Source organism: Hoplias malabaricus, chromosome 5, assembly GCF_029633855.1.
Source record: "Hoplias malabaricus isolate fHopMal1 chromosome 5, fHopMal1.hap1, whole genome shotgun sequence".
NCBI lineage: Eukaryota > Metazoa > Chordata > Actinopteri > Characiformes > Erythrinidae > Hoplias > Hoplias malabaricus.
In genome coordinates this window covers 14,415,567-14,437,636 of record NC_089804.1, presented here as the reverse complement: position 1 = coordinate 14,437,636, position 22,070 = coordinate 14,415,567, and the positions used below count along the sequence as shown (strand labels likewise).

General features: G+C 41.5%; 2 protein-coding genes across 3 annotated transcripts; one reads left to right on the top strand and one right to left on the bottom strand.

Annotated features, from left to right (window-relative positions):
* Window positions 1–4,819: 4,819 nt before the first annotated feature.
* LOC136696775 (lysophosphatidic acid receptor 6) lies at window positions 4,820–8,158 on the top strand. Of its 2 annotated transcripts, none has more exons than XM_066671450.1 (3): window positions 4,820–4,925; window positions 6,230–7,260; window positions 7,371–8,158. In XM_066671450.1, the coding sequence occupies exon 2, from the start codon at window positions 6,269–6,271 to the stop codon at window positions 7,256–7,258; it is 990 nt and encodes a 329-aa protein (XP_066527547.1). In that variant the 5' UTR covers window positions 4,820–4,925; window positions 6,230–6,268; the 3' UTR covers window positions 7,259–7,260; window positions 7,371–8,158. The 2 variants fall into 2 exon arrangements, with proteins under 2 accessions (XP_066527547.1, XP_066527546.1); XM_066671449.1 differs by having other exon boundaries at window positions 6,230–7,283.
* Window positions 8,159–8,363: 205 nt separating this feature from the next.
* Window positions 8,364–21,736, bottom strand: ints11 (integrator complex subunit 11). The gene is made up of 17 exons (XM_066671448.1): window positions 21,420–21,736; window positions 21,168–21,265; window positions 20,794–20,867; window positions 20,438–20,666; window positions 20,036–20,134; window positions 19,761–19,795; window positions 19,533–19,671; window positions 19,339–19,403; window positions 18,774–18,963; window positions 17,580–17,663; window positions 17,200–17,289; window positions 16,298–16,460; window positions 15,556–15,666; window positions 14,264–14,325; window positions 14,016–14,158; window positions 10,494–10,623; window positions 8,364–8,566 (listed from the first exon to the last, which is right to left on the bottom strand). The coding sequence occupies exons 1-17, from the start codon at window positions 21,445–21,447 to the stop codon at window positions 8,504–8,506; spliced, it is 1,803 nt and encodes a 600-aa protein (XP_066527545.1). The 5' UTR covers window positions 21,448–21,736; the 3' UTR covers window positions 8,364–8,503.
* Between the last annotated feature and the right edge of the window lie 334 nt (window positions 21,737–22,070).

Here is a 22,070-nt window from a genome sequence, read left to right as displayed (position 1 = left end):
TTTAAAAGTATGACAAAAATACTTCTCTGGAAGGGTGGAGAAATGTGTAAGACTGTGTAAAGGTTGGTAGTGGATATGCAGTATCCAAAAGCAAAACGACTTTCTATCTTTTTTAGTGTGCTTTCCTCTATTTATGTCCATTTTTAAACTACAATAAGTGATGGTCCTGGAATCATAAAATTTACCACGTGATCAATCAGACATGTGTTTTATTTACTTTTTGGCTTTTATCCAAATTACAACACAATTCATTTGCAGCCAGTTCCCATTGATTAGAGAGCCTCCCCAATCTCCTGAAGCTAACAAACATGGAAGGTACAAGCACAAGCTGCAACCTCTTTAGAGGAGTGCACTAAGTGCCCATTGTGTTACATTAGCTAAAAGGTGTCGACGGCATACCTGAATCATTGCCTCAGTTTATCATTCATTCATTCATTCATTGTCTGTAACTGCTTATCCAGTTCAGGGTCTCGGTGGGTCCGGAGCCTACCCAGAATCACTAGGTGCAAGGCAGGAACACTGCTACACTGACTTCTCAAAAATGGTTTGGTCTGCATTTGAAATAGACTGGTCTGAAAGACCCATACGTTTGACAGGACTCACTCCCCACTAATGAGGAATGTCAGCACCTACCGGAATCTTCATAATCCCAGGGAGCACCACTTGAACTCAGCCATTCTCAGAAATCCCCCCTGAGCTCCATCACACTCTGGCAGGTGGTGGGGGGGGGAGACAATATCTGCTCCTATAGGTCACTCCTGATTCCATCAGGTCAGCCCATAACATTAATGATTCACACTCCATGAGGCACTTGACAGAAAATGCGCTTCTGTTACTTTCAAAAAGCGAATGAGGATATAGTGCTTTGGGTCCAGTTCTGTGATTTCTGCTGTGAAGCGTGAGGATTTACAGACTCGTGTTACAGTGAAGGTGAGACAGCAGAATTCCTGAACAAGGTCAGCAAGTTTGCCCCAAGGCCAAAGTGCAATACAAAAGCGTGCTGTGTCCCTCTGCATTTCAGCACATCTCATATTAATGCATCTGCATTTCTTGTCATATCACATGTGTGTCTCTGCCTCTATACGTGCACTCGCTGCCAAAGTCCTGTGTTAATAATTCATGGTACTCACAAAGTGACGTGGAAAACGTAAGCGGTAGCAACCTTCATCACCCTGATTTCATTTGAACATTGTACAGTAAATTGGGTAAAAGTCAGACAGCACATTTCATTTTTGAATTTCATGGGGGGTATATTTTCTCTAATTACCGCTTGTCACTGGGGTGATAAACACGACCGATTTGTTAGCTATAGCTCGTCTCCAAGTGTGCAGAGCTGTTCATTGGTTTAGTGATGAAAAGAAGCAGTGGTTGGCCTCACATGTCTCAGAGGAATCGTTAGGGTTAGGGTTAGGTTCACTCTCCCAGCACGTACCCACTATTGGTGTTACCTTAACACTGTGAGTGTTAAATTATTACATTGACAGTGTTAATTTAACGCTAATCGTGGGACAGAGGGAGAGCCAAGAAATGGGTGGACTTGGCAAAGATAGACAATAGCCCAATCCATCCCCCCTTTGCTTGGCAGTTGGTGCACTCCTCTGGTCGGTGAAGCTGTCCAATGATGTTGCACTGGAGGCAGTACCAAAATAGGTAGTGGTTGGCACCCAGTGTTTAATTGATTAAAAACGTTTTCAAAATTCGGGTGGCACGGTGCCACAGTAGGTAGTGTTGCTGTTCCAGGGTCCTGAGGTTATGGGTTCGAGCCCCACTTCAAGCGACTATCTGTGAGGAGTTTGTTGTGTTCTTCCCATGGGGGCTCCTATTTCCTCCCAAGGTCCCAAAACACACTGGCTACATTAAAGTGTCCATAGGTGTGAGGGTGTGAGTGAATGTGTGTGTGTCGCCCTGTGAAGGACTGGCGCCCCCTCCAGGGTGTGTCCCTGCCTTACGCCCAGTGATTCCGGGTAGGCTCCGGGCCCACTGTGAGCCTGAACTGCATAAGGTTCACAGTGGATAAAACACTGGATAAAAATTCAAAATGTTGAGGTACAACATAAAAACATTTCACTGCTAAATATTAAAAACAATGGATTTCCCTCCCCCCAAAACAACCATATAAAGAGCCATTAAATAAAGGTTGGTCATAGATTGTTGGTTGAAATCAGGATTAAGGAAAGGACACTCTGAATCATTTTCCAAATCCAATGCCAAAAGTGTCCACACAGGATGTGCGGAATGCCACTGGGGTGCACTGAATCAATGCCCGTGCTGCACAGTTAAAGGCCATAATGCACAATGCCTCTTCTATCCTCTGACCCTCTGATCTCCACTGAAAACGGCAACTGAGATAATTACATTTCATGGTATGCTTCTGTTAACAACATTATTTTTATTCACTCAAATCCATTTCCATATCCCGGTCCATCCTGGATTACCATGTGTCTGTTTGCATTCACTAATGAAACGTTCAACATATGGCCCTGACCTAAACCCCTTTAAATCCCCAAAACATTTGATTGAATAGTAGATTTGACATACAATTTATGGCCAAATGTTTGTGGACACCTGCTTATGCGAAATCTTCAGAAATTAAAGGTTGTAATAAGGAGTTTGTGTCCTCTTTCCTGGATTAATTGCTGCTCAATTTACTGAGAAGGTTTTGGAACATCTTTGTGAGGATTTCAAGCCGTTTGGCCACATGAACAATAGTGAGGTAACGTATTGTTGGCTGGAAACACCACTCTATAAGTACTGGATGATGTTAAATCACTTTAGAGCAGGGCGGCACGGTGGTGTCGCAGTCACACAGCTTCAGAGACCGGGAGGTTGTGGGTCTGTGAGGAGTTGGTGTGTTCTCCCTGTATCTGCGTGGGTTTCCTCCGGGTGACTGTCTGTGAGGAGTTGGTGTTTTCTTCCTGTGTCTGCATGGGTTTCCTCCGGGTGACTGTCTGTGAGGAGTGTGGTGTGTTCTCCCTGTGTCCGTGTGGGTTTCCTCCGAGTGACTGTCTGTGAGGAGTGTGGTGTGTTCTCCCTGTGTCTGCATGGGTTTCCTCCGGGTGACTGTCTGTGAGGAGTGTGGTGTGTTCTCCCTGTGTCCGTGTGGGTTTCCTCCGAGTGACTGTCTGTGAGGAGTGTGGTGTGTTCTCCCTGTGTCTGCATGGGTTTCCTCCGGGTGACTGTCTCTGAGGAGTGTGGTGTGTTCTCCCTGTGTCCGTGTGGGTTTCCTCCGAGTGACTGTCTGTGAGGAGTGTGGTGTGTTCTCCCTGTGTCTGCATGGGTTTCCTCCGGGTGACTGTCTGTGAGGAGTGTGGTGTGTTCTCCCTGTGTCTGCGTGGGTTTCCTCCGGGTGACTGTCTGTGAGGAGTGTGGTGTGTTCTTCCTGTGTCTGCGTGGGTTTCCTCCCACAGTCCAAAAACACACGTTGGTAGGTGGATTGGTGACTCAAAAGTGTCCGTAGGTGTGTGTGTGTTGCCCTGTGAAGGACTGGTGCCCCCTCCAGGGTGTATTCCCACCTTGTGCCCAATGATTTCAGGTAGGCTCTGGACCCACCGCGACCCTGAACTGGATAAGAGTTTACAGATAATGGATGGATGGACTTCCACAAGCCAATAATTGAGGAGGGTATTTTACCCTGCTACCCAGCGCTTGGCAGTGGTCATAGTGACTTTATAGACTCAAATGCAGCTGCTTCAGAGCATTCCAAACTATTGGTCAATGCTTTCTATGGAGACTGTATCTGTGCACAGGTGAAGGCCTGTGTTAATGTTGGGTTCCTGTTATGAAGTAGCTAAATTCAGTCATCAGAAGAACTTTTGGGAGGTAGCATTCTATTCGAGGCACATAGTATTTGTTCAGATGAAGTGTGAAGGACACTTATTAAACAATTAAGAGAGGAAGTGACACTAAATGTCTGTTAGTGAGGTAATAAGAGTCTTTTTCTAAGACGACATCAGCCGTGTAGAACTGGAACAGAAAAGGAACCTGAACCAAAAGCACCATCTGGTGTCTGCTTCTGTAAACACACCAGAAGAAGGTCTGACTGACTAACTACTTATTTATGTATTTTTAATTATTTACATTTTTTATTTTTCTTACAAACACGGAACACAGAGACTAATCATCTAAAATTGGACACTCCCTCACCCAGCATTTGTTTTTCAATAAAGGGTGGTGTTAGAGAGTTTGTCCCCCTCTGGCTGCAATAACTGCTTAACACTAGGATACACACTAAATAATTCATCCAAAAGGTATTAAATATTAAACAGTACCAGTGCTCCGCTCCCCAACACTGTGGGGCTTCATACCCCTCTGGCAGACTCTTGGCATTGGGCACGTGATGTAGGCTCATGTGCTGCTGCTCCACAGTGTTTAACTTCATGCTTAACACACAAAAGTCTAGACATTTGAACAAAGAGTGAACATTGAATGAAAAACGGAAATACCTGCAGTAACCTTCTACAATGATCTAATCTCACTCCATCATCCTGTGAATGCTCTGTGGGGAGAAAACAAAACAAAACAAAACCACAAACTGTAACACATTACACTCGTGAAGGAAGACTGAGACAGTGGCCGCATTCTCAGCTCTCCAAAAACACTCTTAACAAATGCCATTTGCATTTTATTTGACCTTAGGCCTAAAACGGAGCACACAGCTGTGGCTTAGATGACCCAGACTGTCACCTGTACACACACTTTCACACACTTCCTTGTGCTGTGCAGAGCTGTGGCGGTGGGGGTTACTGTTTCTCTGACGATTTCCTGCCTTCTTATAGAGTTCAGTGTAAAGCAGAGAAACATTTTCCACCTGTGGAGGCACGAGGCAGTCGAACAGTCAGAAAAGGGCTTCTGCTACCCGTTCTTCATTCAGAGGCATCATCCTATTCATATTAGCGCTGATTTACATCTGCAATCCAAAGACTTACGTAAGTAATCTTTTGAGTATTCCTTGTTTTAATGTATATATCTGAATGTTCTGCAGCTGCTTTCATCCTCTGTTACACTGCCCACTGTTTTCCTGGGTATTAACTTGTTAGAATCCAGATTGTCCATGAATTCCATGTCTGGAGGAGAACATTTCAGTCCAAGAATATTCTTGGCCTCCAGTAGGGATGGGAATTTTTTGAGAATACATTTTCAGTAGTAGTTTTTATGTTTATTTGATGTTGAATCATGTTCATATTCATGATATTTTTATAAAACACACTGCGGTTTTGAATGTTTAAAACATTTTTAGGAGCATAGTTTTAGAGTACAATGCTTCTAATAAACAGTCCAAATGTGCACACAGTGTGTTGTAAACAGAGGCTAAACAGAAGCTCAACAAACCACCACACTGATTTTGCTAAAGCGTGGAGAGTGGACAGATAAATGAGCCAAAAATAGTAAACCTCGCCAACCAATAGTCAAATTAATGGCACATTATTCGTGCTTAGTTCAATGAGACTGAGCCAATCCTGCTCAGGGAGCCGTGGGAGCAGCAGTGCACTGAAGTAACCCCTTGAGAAGTAAAATATCATGATTCAAATGATAGGCCCTAGGTCTCATGAAGTTTTAAAAGAATGGCATGAAAAACCTGCCAGTGTCTGAGGAAGAGTGTGAGTTAAGAAAAGGGACAGCATTTTTTCCCCCAGTGTGCCTGAAGCAACACTACGTAAGGGTAGGTATTATGCTCCTGGGCTCTCTATACATTTGCAGAGTGTTATTCACTTGTACAGCACTGTCATGAAATCATGAAGGTGGTTTCTTTCCATTTTGCACAAGTTACATAGTGTCGTTTCTGCAGTGCTGAGCCCGGAGTAGCAACCTCAGAGGCTCTATTCTCTATTACAGGTCAATGAAGCATCACGTAGATAAAAATACTACCTAGTGTTGCTTTAAGATTCTACGGATACATTATGTACTGAAAAAGAATATATTTAGAAGGGGTTTTCACCAATTTAACCATTTTCCCAAGCTTTCCCAATGTTTCTGAATTGAAAAGTATTGATTGAGATGTTATGTTTATTAGAATGCACACTGAGAAATTAATGCAACGCTAGGTAGCATTAGCTACTCCAGGCTCAGCACTGCAGAAACAACACTATGTAACTTATAGAGAAGTGTAGGAAGCGAATCTTACTCCCGTTTGATTTCAAGGCAGTGCTGTAAGAGGGGGACCAGGCGTAAAAATACCAAATCTTGCCTAGTGTTTCTTCAACCTCTGACTGCAAGTATTGTCTATTGGCAGGAGGTCACAAAGGAAAGCAGAGTAACTGAACGCACAAAGATGAATACCACTAACATCACTAAGTGTGATGAGTCGACAGCAGATTTCCAGTTCTACCTCCTCCCCATAACCTACAGCCTAGCGATAACGTTTGGACTGCTGGGCAACCTGGGGGCACTCTACATCTTCATCTTCAAAATGGAACAAAAGTCCCCTTCCAACATGTACATCATCAGCTTGGCCGTGGCTGACACGGTTTTCCTGTGTGCTCTGCCGTTCCGTGTCCACTACCACCTTAACAACAATGACTGGGTGTTTGGAGAAAAAATGTGCCGGGTGACAGGAACATTATTCTACGCCAACATCTACATCAGCATCGCCTTCATGACCTGTATCTGTCTTGACCGCTACATAGCCACCATCCACCCCCACACTTACCTACAGCTGCGCAACACTCGAATGGCCCAAATGATGACAGCGGGAGTGTGGACGGTCACTGGCGTGGCAACTTTGACTTTCATGCTGACCTGTCCGCTGGGCTATCAAGTGACTCACAGCGATGGTCATGACCGCAGGAGCTGCTTCGAGAACTTCACGCAGGATGAGTGGAGGAGCAGCCTGGTGCCCTACAGCGTCTTTAGCCTGCTCTTCGGTGCACTTCTGCCCTCAGGGGTCATTCTGGTCTGCTATCCACTGGTGGCAAGGAGGATCTCTCATATCAAAACAGCCACAGCTCGTGGTGCCCTGAGGATCATCTATGCCATCTTGGCCATCACTGTCGTCTGCTTCCTTCCTTACCATGCGGTCCACTTGCTGCACCTCCTGTGGCGCACAGAGGTTTTCCAACACTGTCTGGCAGCGGACATCATCTACAAAGCCAGACGTGTGACCATGGCGCTGGTCAGCGTGAACAGCCTGCTGGACCCTGTGCTCTACTACTTTGCCACAGGCCGCTGCAAGTGGTCCTTCAGGAGGAGCTTCAGCTGCCTAAAGCTGAGGAAGAGGAGGGGTGTCTACACCATTTCTGACCACTTACAGGATCGTTGGTAGATGTGAGGATGAGTTTACTTCAATGGTAACTACCGTGTTTCTGCTCTTTGTATCAGCAACTGTAATTATTTGGTGGTGCATTTATTTTTGCTTTGCATTTCTTTCTTTGTAGGTACCAGCATTGATTCCTGTATCTAGACTGATGTTAGTTCAAGGTGAACTGTGAACTATTTGCACTGGGATGTCATTCTCTGAGTAGACGACAAAGCACTTTTGTAAGATGCTATGGATGAGAGCTTCCAGCCATAAATGTAACTAAACAAAGGCCAGCAAAGCGAATCTCTTCTGCTTTGCAACAGACTTCATTGGAACTTCAGAGAGCTGTGCCAAGGACGTGTAGATCACTTCTGATAACTTTTAAAACACAGGTCCAGCTCAACTGCCTACTGCAGAAATAGCAATATGGGAAGTACACGTGAGGACAAGCCTATTCTGAATTCATTCTGGGCAACAAGATATTAACACAAGCACCTGTGCTGTTATTCATTCATTGTCAGTCTATCACAGGACACCACACACTCACACCTATGGACACTTTTGCATGGTGAATCCATCTACCAATGTGTGTTTTTGGGCTGTGGGAGGAATCTGGGGCACCAGGTAGAAACCAACGCAGTCACAGGGAGAAGACACTACCTGCCAAGTCATCATGCTGCTCATCGGTGCTGTTAAGTAATCAGAACGGAGCATGACATCTGCAATAAAGCTTAAGAAATACAAGGGCACATAATGATTTTTGTAGTAAAGTGCAGAAAATGACCAGTGATGAATGCAATTGTAAATCTATAAAGAGCACATATAATAAATGAGAAGCTCAGTGGCCAGAAAGTGGACATACAAGGCAGGAATACTAATCATGTGGACAATGAATTCAATTTAAAGTGAAATGTTCCTATTACTTGACTTTCTATGATAAATGATATATTTCTATGATATAAACGATAAAGAAATGTATAATAAAGGCCAAAATAAATGTTATATGTATCATTTTCTACAAAAATTTATTGAGTCTATTTGCAAAAACAGCAGAAAATGACTTCATTCTGGATGACTTCAGTGTAGTGAGTTATATATATATATATCTCACTAGAAGTGTTTTCACATGTATATTCTGTTCAAAGGAGTCTTCATTGAAGCATGTGTATTTATGAAATAATAAAAATGTTTAATATGAAAATTCTTTCCTGGATAACATCACTCTTCTCATTATATCAGTCACAAAACAGTTTCATCCTCAGAATAGAATCACAGTCCTGGGGGAAGCCCTTTCTTCAGGAGACTGGACAAGAAACTCCCCAGCTCTTCATCCTAAAGACAAACAGAACATTCATGTATAAATATATATATATGATTAGGATAAGAATTATATATAAAACTATAGGTGTGTAGGTATGAATAGTTTGGTTGGGTCTAAGTTTGAACATCCTCACATGTGTATATATAATACGATGGTTGATGTGACATCACAGGAAATGCTCAGCTGTATTCTCCACATGTGAGTATATATATAGTTTCCATATAGAGACATGTGAGAATGTTTAAACTTAGACCCAATTGAACTATTCACACCTCAGTCTACAGAGTCTATATATGGAAACTGTACATATTAATATGTGGAGAGTAGAGTTGAGCAGTTTCTGTGATGTCACATCAACTATCATATTTACACATGTATACCTATTCCAACATTAGCAGTTCTTTCAGCCCTGCTCCTTCATTTTTGCTTCTTGATTTTACACAGCAACTAATCAGGACAACTACATATTGCAGTCTTTAAGGCTCAATAAAAAGACTGGTCAGGTAACACATATGTATTTTATGTAAGAAAATCCTATAACAATAATAATAATGATTACGTTGATGTCTGAGGAAACATAAAATACAAGGATAGTGTAGGATCAGGAGGATCTTTTAAAAATAAATATATAAAATGTACAATAAGCAGGTAACACATGATATATATAAAGAGCTAAGGTCAAAACCACTTGGTTGGTGTCCTTCCCTCCTCCAAAATTTATAGAGGGCAGTTTCTGAAATGCTAAGCTCGGAGTAGCAACGACGGAGGCCAGTTCTCCTTGGGGGGGAGACTACTGACGTGCAGACTGACCAATTAAATGTTTACAGAGAAGGTCAGAGAACGGTAGCTCTACAGTCAGATCGTCCAATCAGAAGATTTTAGGCTACTTCACCACACCCCCTTCTCACTCAAGCGAACCAATCGGAGTAGGGGAGGGCGGGACTAGTTTTAGTTTGTGAACGAAACGCTTCTCGAAGTTCTATGTAAGCTCTAGAAAAACAAAATCCCAGACGTTTGTGAAATTCTGCCCGGACATTTTTTAAGTCTAAAAAAGAGGACATGTCCGGGTAAAAGAGGATGTCTGGTCACCCTAGTGTAAAGCTGTAGATTTAGACTGTAATTCTAATTATTTTGGCTTTAAATGGTTTAAGATCAAGACAAGACCAAGTTTAAATTGGAACAAGAATGAGTCACGTCTCAATCCAATTTTTACTCAGTTTGCATAAAACCATGTAGAGGCAAGACTGAGTATTTTGAAGAGAGTCCAAAATAAATACAAAGCCGTGACATTAGAAAAACTGTCATGAAAACGTGGGAGAAGTGTGACCACCTCCAAATCACTCCATCACACATTGACTAACACTCCCCCTGAGCTGACCCCACCTTTTCCTGTGTGACTTTCCCCCCCAAATGTAAGTGTTCATACTGAAATGAGAACCACTCAAGTTTAAAAACAAGTTTACACTTGTACTCAAGAGTACTCAAATCATCAAGACAGAAATGCTTTAAATACAGACAGATTTCATGTTGTTGGCTGTGCAATGGCTATTTTATAACATTGATTGGATTTAAAAGTAAATCATAAAATGCTGGACAACATGTATGTAATATTACAAACAACTCATTATTCTTTAAAAATAAATAAGAATAAATAAGCAGGGAAATTTAGTTTGCTGCTCTTTTAGCTTCTCACAAATTTGCACTCGTCAGAACATAACTGACAGGATATTTAATGAATGAATGTTTGTGTCTGGCTTTTGCACAGCACTGGAAATACTGTAATGCCCTATTTTCCTGCCGACTCATATGTTTGGTTGCTGTGTGGATTTCACTGTGGCAAAGATGCAACACTAATCATTTACCAATACGTTAATATGTTAGCTTACAGTCCTGACCACAGGGACACGGCCCCAATCTGATCATGTACTCTGTGTTTACCTGATAGCTCCAGGAGAGCAGAATGACTTTGAGATTGGGGTCCTCAGCAGACGAGGACACTTTGAGGACAATGGAATCTACAATTACAGTGCCATCGGGAAGGTGCTGGACAGTGTAGCCTTTGAGCATGCTAGGAGAGGGGGGAAAAAAGGCTATGAATGATATTGTGACAATAGAAAAACAAAACAAATCACACTGTACTTTTGGCGTTATGTACTGACATTTACAGAAATCAAGACTTAACATGACATGGGGAGGAAATGAGTCATTTCTGACTTTGGCAAACCACCATGCTTTCATTTACAAATGGAAACAAAAGCCCACGTGTGGGCTGCTAAACGCAAAGGTACATACACAAGCATATCATTTTAAAAACAGTGTATGGGGAGGGTCACATTTGCCCTTTTCCCCTGCTGTACTAAATATATATGTATATTATTTTGGTAACATACTGATTGAGAGAGTGAGGGGTACAGAGAAAAGTTTAGTTTAATTTCAAATAATACGAAAGCACCCCCCTTTACTTGTTTGCGTATTGCTAATGTAGCTAATAGGAAATGGACTCTTCCAAACAAACAATTACATTGTAGAAAAAATATATTCGTAAACTGTACACTTGCTTAGTGTTTAAGTGTTAATTGCATCATATACAATTATTTACTAAAAATAAACAAAACAAACAGCAGTTTCCTTTGGCTGCTGATTTATATTAAAGAATATGATATCCATGAAATTACACGCATATTACACATGTATAATATTCACACTTTAAAATGTAAAAATGTATGAAATAAGAAAGACTGCACTTACACAACTATATACTTTAAAAACAAAAGAAGTGCAAATAATAACATCACACACTAAACACACGCTGAATGCTCCAGTACATAATATGAGAATGTAAGTCAGAGTGTAATTATATATTATTTATATCGTGATTGTACGGTATCATACTGATGTTTAACTGTCTTGCTGAAGGAACTGGTATGATCATACATTTTATTCCTATTTGTATATCTACGTATAAGTATATTACAGTGTTGGGAGGATTACTTAAAAGTGTATTCCATTAGAGAATACAAAATACATGCCCTAAAATGTATTTTATAATGTATTCCGTTACATTACTCAGTATGAGTAACATACAGGGGTTAGACAATGAAACTGAAACTCCTGTCGTTTTAGTTAGCCCTAGGTTTCATGGCTAAATTGGAGCAGCCTGGTGGTCAATCTTCATTACTTGCACATTGCACCAGTAAGAGCAGAGTGTGAAGGGTTAATTAGCAGAGGGTAAGAGCACAGTTTTGCTCAAAATACTGCAATGCGCACAACATTATGGGTGACACACCAGAGTTTAAAAGAGGGGAGATTGTTTGTGCACGTCTTGCTGGTGCATCTGTGACCGAGACAGCAAGTCTTTGTGATGTATCAAGAGCCACGGTGTCCAGGGTAATGTCAGCATACCACCAAGAAGGACGAAACACATCCAACAGGATTAACTGTGGACGCAAGAGGAAGCTGTCTGAAAGGGATGTTTGGGTGCTAAACATAAAACCATGGCTGCCCAAATCATGGCAGAATTAAATGTGCATCTCAACTCTCCTGTTTCCACCAGAACTGTCCATCGGGAGCTACACAGGGGCAATATACACGACTGGACTGCTACAGCCAAACCTTTGGCCACTCACGCCAATGGCAAACGTCGGTTTCAATGGTGCAAGGAGCGTAAATCCTTGGCTGTGGACAATGTGAAACATGTATTGTTCTCTGATGAGTCCACCTTTACTGTTTTCCCCACATCCGGGAGAGTTACGGTGTGGAGAAGCCCCAAAGAAGTGTACCACCAGACTGTTGCATGCCCAGAGTGAAGCATGGGGGTGGATCAGTGATGGTTTGGGCTGCCATATCATGACATTCCCTTGGCCCAATACTTATGCTAGATGGGCGCGTCACTGCCAAGGACTACCAAACCATTCTGGAGGACCATGTGCATCCAATGGTTTAAACATTGTGTCCTGAAGGCGGTACCGTGTATCAGGACGACAATGCACCAATACACACAGCAAGACTGGTGAAAGATTGGTTTGATGAATATGAAAGTGAAGTTGAACATCTCCCATGGCCTGCACAGTCACCAGATCTAAATATTATTGAGCCACTTTGGGGTGTTTTGGAGGAACGAGTCAGGAAACGTTTTCCTCCACCAGCATCACGTAGAGACCTGGCCACTATCCTGCAAGAAGAATGGCTTAAAATCCCTCTGACCACTGTGCAGGACTTGTATATGTCATTCCCAAGACGAACTGACGCTGTATTGACCGCAAAAGGAGGCCCAACACCATACTAATAAATTATTGTGGTCTAAGTGTGGTTTCCCTTTAATTGTCCAACCCTTGTATTCTGAAAACTTTGGAATACTTCAAACTTTTCTTACATTTAAAGCAGTGTGAATGCAGCACACAGCCTGCTTACTTGAGAAAAATATTATGTTGTGTTCTTCTACTACAGCAAGGACTAAAGACTATGTGAGTATGTACAGCACTGTTTAAGGTGGGGGTGACACACTGTCTCTGTCACACAGCTCCAGGGTCCTGGGGTTGTGGGTTTGAGCCCCACTCCGTGTGACTGACTGTGAGGAGTTTGGTGTGTTTCCTCCAGGTGCTCCGGTTTCCTCTCAAGGTCTAAAAACACACGTTGATAGGTGGCTACTCAAAAGTAACATAGAACATATTTTTTTTCTGTATAGGAGATGTTTTGTACGAGATGATACGTTAAAAACTGCACCAAATGACTTAAACAACACATCCATTATCAAACCGTTCAATTAAGCTTTGTTTACAAGAGCTTAGCCTACTTTTGGAATTTATTCATTCATTGTCTTTAGCTGCTTATCCAGTTCAGGGTCGCGGTTGGTCCGAAGCCTACCTGGAATCTCTGAGTGTAAGACAGGAACACACCCTGAAGGGGGTGCCAGTCCTTCGCAGGGCAACACACACTCACACAAAATACTCAAATACTCACACCTATGGACACTTTTGAGTAGCCAATGCACCTACCAACGAAACAACCAGAGGAAACCCACAGACACAGGAAGAACACACCAGACTTCTAACAGACACTTAACAGCTGAAAGCATGTTAGTAGCTGAGAAACAGAGGCTGCTTAAATGAAAAATCCTGCTTGAATTTCCTGGCTGTGTCATGCTTTGTGACCTCATGTGAGCAGGCAAATAATGGTACTGCAAACTGCAAATAGCTTTATGGAAACATATGACAGCTGTAATTAAATTTGAGGGTAAATAAACATGTTAAAAAAGAGTTAAAGCAAAAAAATAAAATAAATGTACAAACGTATTTCACAGATTCCTATAGGTTTTCAGGTAAAACTGCTCACAGACAGCGAGTACACACCCTGAACCCTCAACCCCTGCTAACTGTAATCCTTGTGTTCGATAGATAAATACTGTATTCTGAACACTGTGTTTACTGCGTGAGGTCTGCTGAGCTGTCTGAATATACAGACCTTTTAAGGTGGCTGTAGATGCGAGTGAGTGTGTCTGTGTCACTGTGTGGGTCCTGCAAATGAACGCGACAAGTAAACCTCAGCTGATGTTCAGAGAGACCCAGCTCCTTTAGGGCTTGCTCTGGAGAAACCAGCCTTAGACTCTATAAAGGAAGAGGAACCAGGTTCATATTAATACCAACAACCCAAGGCAAATTATAATTAGCCATTATATAAGTATGTTGAAATGTAAAGTACATTTGACTTACATTGTCTTTCATAATCAAGGTTCCGTGCATGGTCCGAGGCTTCTTAGGATCAGGTAAAGGACCTGACAGAAGTATAAAGCATGACTTTACATACAGGCACTTCATAACAACTGGTACCCTTCCAAAGAACGTGCCGAATAGTTAATAAGCTCAAACCCTTGCATTTGTTTATCTCTACACACCTGAAAATTATTGCACTACAAAGGTCTTTTAGTAAAGAAAATGGTTCTAAATAGAACCCTGAACACTTGAAGAACCTTTTGCATGTTTAAGGGGTTGTTTGCATTGTGAAGGTGTGCTTCAGATTGATGGAGAATAAGACACCATAACAACAGAAGAAGAACAGGTTTGGTGCCATATAGAAGCCTTTTCTGAAAGGTACTATATAGAACCATCTACAGCACATTCTCCATTCAGTCTGAAGAACCCATTTACAAAGCAAACACTTTAATCAAGCAAAAGTCAGGATCAGGATTCTATATAGAACCATTTTCTTTAATTAAGAACCCCGTAGCGTAAGCCATACGCTTTAAGAGTGTAGGTTTGAAAGCAATCAAAAGTCTGCTCAACTGAATATGTCTCATGAGGAACAGTGTCTTATCTGCCTTTCAATCTATGGGTCAGATGTAGTTAAAACAGACTTGTAAATTGTGGTTATCAACAAACAATCAAATAACCAGAAGAGAAACTGTTCCTCATGTGACTGAGCATGCCAGAGAAGGATATGATCACACTGTGCTAGTTCAGCCACAGCTACAGAGGGGGGGGGGGGTATTAGAGAAAGTTGTGCAGTGCGAGAAGCCACAAGCACACATTTGAGAATTCACTGGGGTAAAAACCACAGGCTATGATCTGTAGAAATGTGGAAAAAAGTGATATGGTCAGATGAGTCATTTATTTTTTCATCACATTCTCCTTAAGTGGGCGTAAGGAGGCGAGGTGAACACCAAAAGAACAGTACAGGCTTCAACACTTGACCACTAAAGTGGTTCTGTGACAGACATTTTGTTGTCGTCCCTTTAGAGAAAAGCGTTACTACAAACCAGACTTGATTCTGTTCTATTCTGGAACCATTCTGTTCCTGGAGTGGTCTCTTCTAAGATGATGGTCTTATTAATAAGCAGATAATAAATGTTTCCATGAATTAAAAAGGTTTATCAAATGTTGTAGACACTGACAAGGTCTCAAACTCATCAGTCTGTGTTGTGTCTCATTGTTAGTATGTGTATTCTCTGTACACAGCATTGTCAACTCATGTTGTGATTAGTACATGTGGTGTGATTAGTACACACCTCCAAGGGCCATCTCTCTCTTCAGCAGGTTGAGTGAGATGTCCACTGGTACACACGGGTTGGTCGTCACTGTAGCTGTTTCTCCATTAGCCGGCATGAAGCAGCTGATATCTGCAAGAATGAGGATGCAGACATTAGGAACTTGTTGGGCATGATTTTCTAAAAGGCCTGGCCTTAACTTGCAAAGCAAAACCATAGCTAAAGGACAAATGGGAAAGAGATCCAGCAAATGATTAAAAGTACCTTCATTCAGAAGCCTACCTGGAATCATTGGGCGCAAGGCAGGAATACACCCTGGAAGGGGCGCCAGTCCTTCACAGAGCAACACACACACTCACAATCCACCTACCAATGTGTATTTTTGGACTGTGGGAGGAAACCGGAGCACCCGGAGGAAAGCCACGCAGACACAGGGAGAACACACCTCACAGACAGTCACCCGGAGGAAAGCCACGCAGACACAGGGAGAACACACCACACACCTCACAGACAGTCACCCGGAGGAAACCCACACAGACACAGGGAGAACACACCACACAGCTCACAGACAGTCACCTGGAGGAAACCCACGCAGACAAAGGGAGAACACACCACACACCTCACAGACAGTCAGCCGGAGCAGGAATCGAACCCACAACCTCCAGGTCCCTGGAGCTGTGTGACTGCGACACTACCTGCTGCGCCACCGTGCCGCTCTGCCAGCTAACTTTTTTAAGGTTATTCAGCTCTAGTGAACACTCACTGAACTCCTGCTCAATCTTGTCTTTGAGGAACTCCATCTTCTTGGCCTCTCCGTGCACCAGTAGCATGTGGTGAGGTTCCGCCATGCGGATCAGCTGCATGATGCCCTTTGCATCTGCATGAGCACTGAAGGACATGTACTCCACCTGCAGTTTAACTTCCAGCTGAAATTGACACACAGACACGTGCACGGCCAAAAGTTACATCAATAGGCAGAGGACATTTTGCAGTGCAATATACGTGAATATTACGCAAACACAATCACAGATAATTAGGAAAGTGGAACTGACACCAAATTAGGGAGAGCACTAACTGCATCAAAGTAAACACAGATTCAAAGTGATACAAAACTAAACAACTTGAGGTACAAATGTGTTTCTGTGGAAATGCAAACTGAACAAAACCTAAGTTAAATGTCAGCCACGTACAAATAACAGTCATTTTTTCCCTTTAAACATGTGGTTTCACCTTAAAAGACGCTGTGCTTCTGAACATAAACAGCTCCCCAGAATCACTGATGTTACCTTTAATGCTTCTTCATTTATAAATATTATGGTATTTTGTTTTTAAATTAATCCGTTCATCTGACTATTTCTGTTTGTCAGAGTTTGACTTTCATTGACTTTCAAAGTGGTTCAAATCTTTAAAGGCTTTTTCTAAAATTTGATGATATGTTGTTGCCTATATCAGTAATTTTTGGTGCATTGTTGGCTTTACAGGGGTATTAATATCAGACAGTATTTAAATTGAGGTCTCGTAAAACCCACTGTTTTAGCTGGGAATTCCCCAAAAGACAGTCGAAAGTACAGAAGTGAGTAAAAATGCCCAACTGACGCTGACCAACAAAATGCAAAATACATGTCAATGTAGGCAGAGCCCTCTAGTGACAACAGTCATCTTTACCGTGGCTCTTCCCTCCATCTCCAGCTTCTTCTGACCGTTCAGAATCTTGTGGCCAACTGTACCTTGTACACAGTACCCAGGCATGATGACCTGAAGGAAAAACAGATTACATTTTAAAGATGCATTTGCATAATTCAGGTAGATGGCTTCTAAAAGGTATAACAAAGTAAAACCCATTCTATAAACACAGAAAGAATATAAGGAAAATGCAGGCTTATTTTTATTAATATAAAGAACACAAAGAAAAAAACAATACAGTGCACAATAAGCCAAATTGATACAAAATATTGCTATATTGCAGATTATATACTTATATAATGTAATGTTGTAAAGCTGTAATGTTATGAAAGCTTACTTAGACTTGACTAAATATATTTTACCATGTTCTTTTCATTGCCAGCCCATTTCTTGAAAATCTGTAGAGACTGGCCTGCATGTAACATGCCTGGAGTGGCAAACACCACCTAAAGCACAAACACATGATGAATATACTGTACAGCATTTACAATTATGCTTATATTATTAGCACAACAGGATACCAACGAATTAGGCCCGGAGTGATATAAACATTTTGTGGCTGTTAACAACAAAAATCATTCATTCATTCATTCATTCATTCATGGTGGGTCCAGAGCCTACCTGGAATCATTGGGCGCAAGGCAGGGATACGCCCTGGAGGGGGCGCCAGTCCTTCACAGGGCAACACACACACACTCAAACCTATGGACACTTTTGAGTCGCCAATCCACCTACCAACGTGTGTTTTTGGACTGTGGGAGGAAACCGGAGCACCCGGAGGAAACCCATGCAGACACAGGAAGAACACACAACACTCTTCACAGACAGTCACCCGGAGGAAACCCACGTGGACACAGGGAGAACACACCACACTCCTCACAGACAGTCACCCGGAGCGGGACTCGAACCCACAACCTCCAGGTCCCTGGAGCTGTGTGACTGCGACACCTACCTGCTGCGCCACCGTACCGCCCACAACAAAAATCAACGGGCTCAAAATCAGATAAATATTAATATTAACCAATATAATTTAGAACTGTTTTTCAGATTTTAAATGTAAGTAAGATGGCAGATTATTAATTGAAAATGGATCTACCGAAATGTACTTGCTGTTCTTGTTTCCTTTGTTCTAATTTTGTTTTGTGACTTCTAAATATTATTTGAATGCTTAAAGTGTTCTTGTTATTTTAACTATGGCATCATTATGTGCTCAAATTCACCCATTTAAATTGAATTGCTAAGACATATTTAATCAAGGATAGATCATTTCCCTGTCTAAATGTATGGCCTATTGTCTAGAGATTTTGAATTTAATCACACTGAAAACATAAAAACAAATGTTAATTACTGTTGGTTACCTTCAAACTGATCAAAACCACAGGTCATAAAAATGAGCCATTACAATATATCATTTGACTCAACAACAAGTGAAAAGGGGTGGCTTACACTAAAAAAAAACAAGAGAAATTCAAATCACTCCAGATATTAAACTGCATTATTACCAAACACAAACAAAGCTGTAACACACTCAACCGATGCTCCTGATAAATATTCACCATTGGTCCGGGGTTGTCTGCGTAGGAGCGATCAAAGGCCTTAATGTGCTTGAACTCAAACATGTTCCTTTGGACGAAAGTCTTGCGAATCTTCTGATTGGTCCAGGTGATGAAGAGCTTGTAGTAGTGGTTGGCTTTCTCTGTCAGGCCAGTGGAGAAGTATATGGGGGCTTTCAAATTCATCCTCTCCCTGTTAAAAGCAACAAATACGTTGTGTGTGTGTATACATAATCATACCGTAGGACAAACGTTTAAATGACAAAGTGAAATCCTATAATGGACTCTTTTTTGTTGTCGTTTTTGTGTTCAGAGCTGAAATAATATGTCCTTCAATTTAATACCATCACCACCTGAGCCATAACTAAAGTCTCTAAAGCCAAACTTCCTTTAGTCAATAGGAAGCCTGTAAAATCAAAGAGATACAAGATATTCCTATAAGACAGTCCTTAGTTTTGCAAAGTTTTCTAGTTCTAGTTTGACTTTGTTGAAATTAACAGACATATAAAAGCTGACTTTCGTTCCAGATGCACAATTACATTAAAAACAATGCTATTTTAGAACATACCAGAATGTTTCCAAAAGGATGCAGAGCTCCTGAGCTCTCCCCAGGGCAAAAACTGGGATGAGGACCTGTGGGCACATTTACGAGTGACTATTAACGTGAATGACAAGGAACTGTTTGATACTATTCAGCAATTCAGTCTGTACTATAAACAGATATTCAACATCCAGCCATAAATGTGACGTCTCCATTTTCACCTTCCCTCCTCTCTCAATGGTTTCATGGACTTTTTTTAAGAAATCTCTCTCTCTGCAGCGTTTAGAGTCACGGATCGTGGTGGCGTAGGTGGACTCGGAGATAAGAACATCGGGACGACATTTATCAATCCATGCAGCACTGAAGAAAATGACAGAAGAGATCACATTGAACATTAACAATTCACCTCTACCATTAAAAATAACTTGATATTTAACAGAAATGCTCACCCTAAATGTCTGTCCGGTGTCATGTTGTAATCACCCTGTGTAAAGACATTTTTTATTAAACAATAACTTATAAAATAAATAATTTAGGGTCTTTGAATCATACAGATATGAAAATTATGATAGAGGCCATGTATTATGGAATAATTGAAGAATCCACACACAGTAGCAACATAGAGTATTGCAACACTGACAACACTGTTTCTATTCCCTACAATGAAGAAAACACATTGACTAGGTTGTACAAATGAGTGTGTAACAATTGCTGTAATACTCACAGTATAGACAACAGATTCTGAGCCAACTTTAATTAGCACCATAGCTGCCCCCAGCACATGACCGGCATAATACGCTTTGATTTCCAGCTCGTCGTCCACCTTCGTGCAGAAATAACACTTTTTTTCATTTCTATAACATTGATAATTAAGTGTCAATTGCTTTGACATTAAATTTAATTTTCCTATTAACGAAAATACAGTTGATAAGCTGAGATGTGTGACCTTATTTGTTGTACACAGGAGCTACAAGGCTAAACTGGCTAACGGTTAATGGTAGACTGTGTGTACACTTATAATTAGATTTACAATTATAATGAGATGTTGTTAGTGATCTCCTGCAAGCCTGCTGAGCTCTGTGACAGGGGAATACTGTGTAAGTATGACTTCTGCTTTTTTACCCACCTGAACAGTTTGGTGGAGGTTCAGGGGCACCACTTTCTTCATGCAGTCTTTGATCATTTGCGAGGTGAAGAAGTTTGTCTCTCCCTTTTTATCCACTGTGATCTTGCGGAAGTCCTCCAGCAGGATGGGACAGATGGCCTTCGTGGGATGGGTCATGTAGATGGGTCCATCGTAGCCCACCATTTCACTCATGTAGGGAAGAGCTCCACAGTGGTCCAGATGGAAATGGCTGGGAGGGATCAGTGAGGGAGTATTTATAAGCCTCCAGTCACTAAGAGATCATTCTGTTCTGAATTTAAACACTGTTCTAAGATCAGATTTAAGCCCTGCTAGCTGAAAATAGTCATAAATCAAACCTTATGATGACGCAGTCCAAGAAATCTGTGAGACGTCCATTCTGTGTGATGTAGGAGAAGTCTGGAAAACGTCTCTGACCAGGAAAAATAAGAATAAAATGAATATGCTACTTTGTCTTCCCTTGTTTTGCCCAAAATAAATGATTTTCATGAGAAATTAAATTATGATTCTATCAAAACCCTGAATACTCAGAATGCAGAAATTATATTGATGCCAAAACTCTAGCTGTAAACAAACAAACAGTATTTATAAGATACCTACTCTTCAAATCACATGACACAGCAACAGTAACACAGTTCAAGGCTCTTTTTGATAAGTATATCTTGAAATCATGCAAGAGAAAGGTTCAAAGTGATGTTCAACAGTGACTCACATCATCGTTGTATCCCATATGCATTCCACAGTCCAGCATGATGTTTTTGCCTCCAATAGACACCAGTATACAGCTGCGTCCCACGTCCTGCCCAGCGCCTATAAGAGGAACACATTTTAAAGTACAAGTTAGGACTCCAAAAAATAAGATAACTGCAGATGGAGCCTGTAAACTCTTGTTAAATGCATATCAATAAACCACGAATGAAGCAATGTCAATATATTGTATAACAACAGAAAGATGGATCCTTACCCAGCGGTGTTATTTTAATGTCCGGCATGTTGAAAGATTATAATCGGCTTATGGTTCTGAAATTCAGTATTTTGTTTTGGAAATGATGTGACTTTAATAGCCGGCTAACGTGGCTAGCCTGGATAATAAACCTTCCCTTACTGATAGCAAAATGCTTGCTACATTATCACAGTCTTCTCTTATCGCATTAAATAAAAGCCTGTTTTTGTAGTAGCTTGTTTTATTCCACTTTAGGCAGGACGGTTTAAAATATTTATTTAATCATCATCGCAGTTACTTCACTACAATATAAAAGTCTCCATGAAAATCCAGCGGACATCTACAACCTAGACAGCCATCCAATCGCTGGCCTCGAAATCAAACACGTGACCCGACGGCTCCTCATTGGCTGTGCGGGTCCAGAGCTGAGTACAAGCTCTGGTTAGGTTCTAAATGGCCCCCTTATCTTCTCCCGATGAAGTGCACTATTCGTGTCATTAAAACAACGGCCTCTACAAAGAAGCTGTGTACTATATGTTTAACCGACCTATTTATATTCTGATGAAAGCTTCACGATTTACCTGTCTAAAAACCAGTGTACTGTTTCATTGTGGAAGCTACAATTACACGACCTGCGCAGTGCACGATGTAGGGATTAGGAAGCTATTTGAG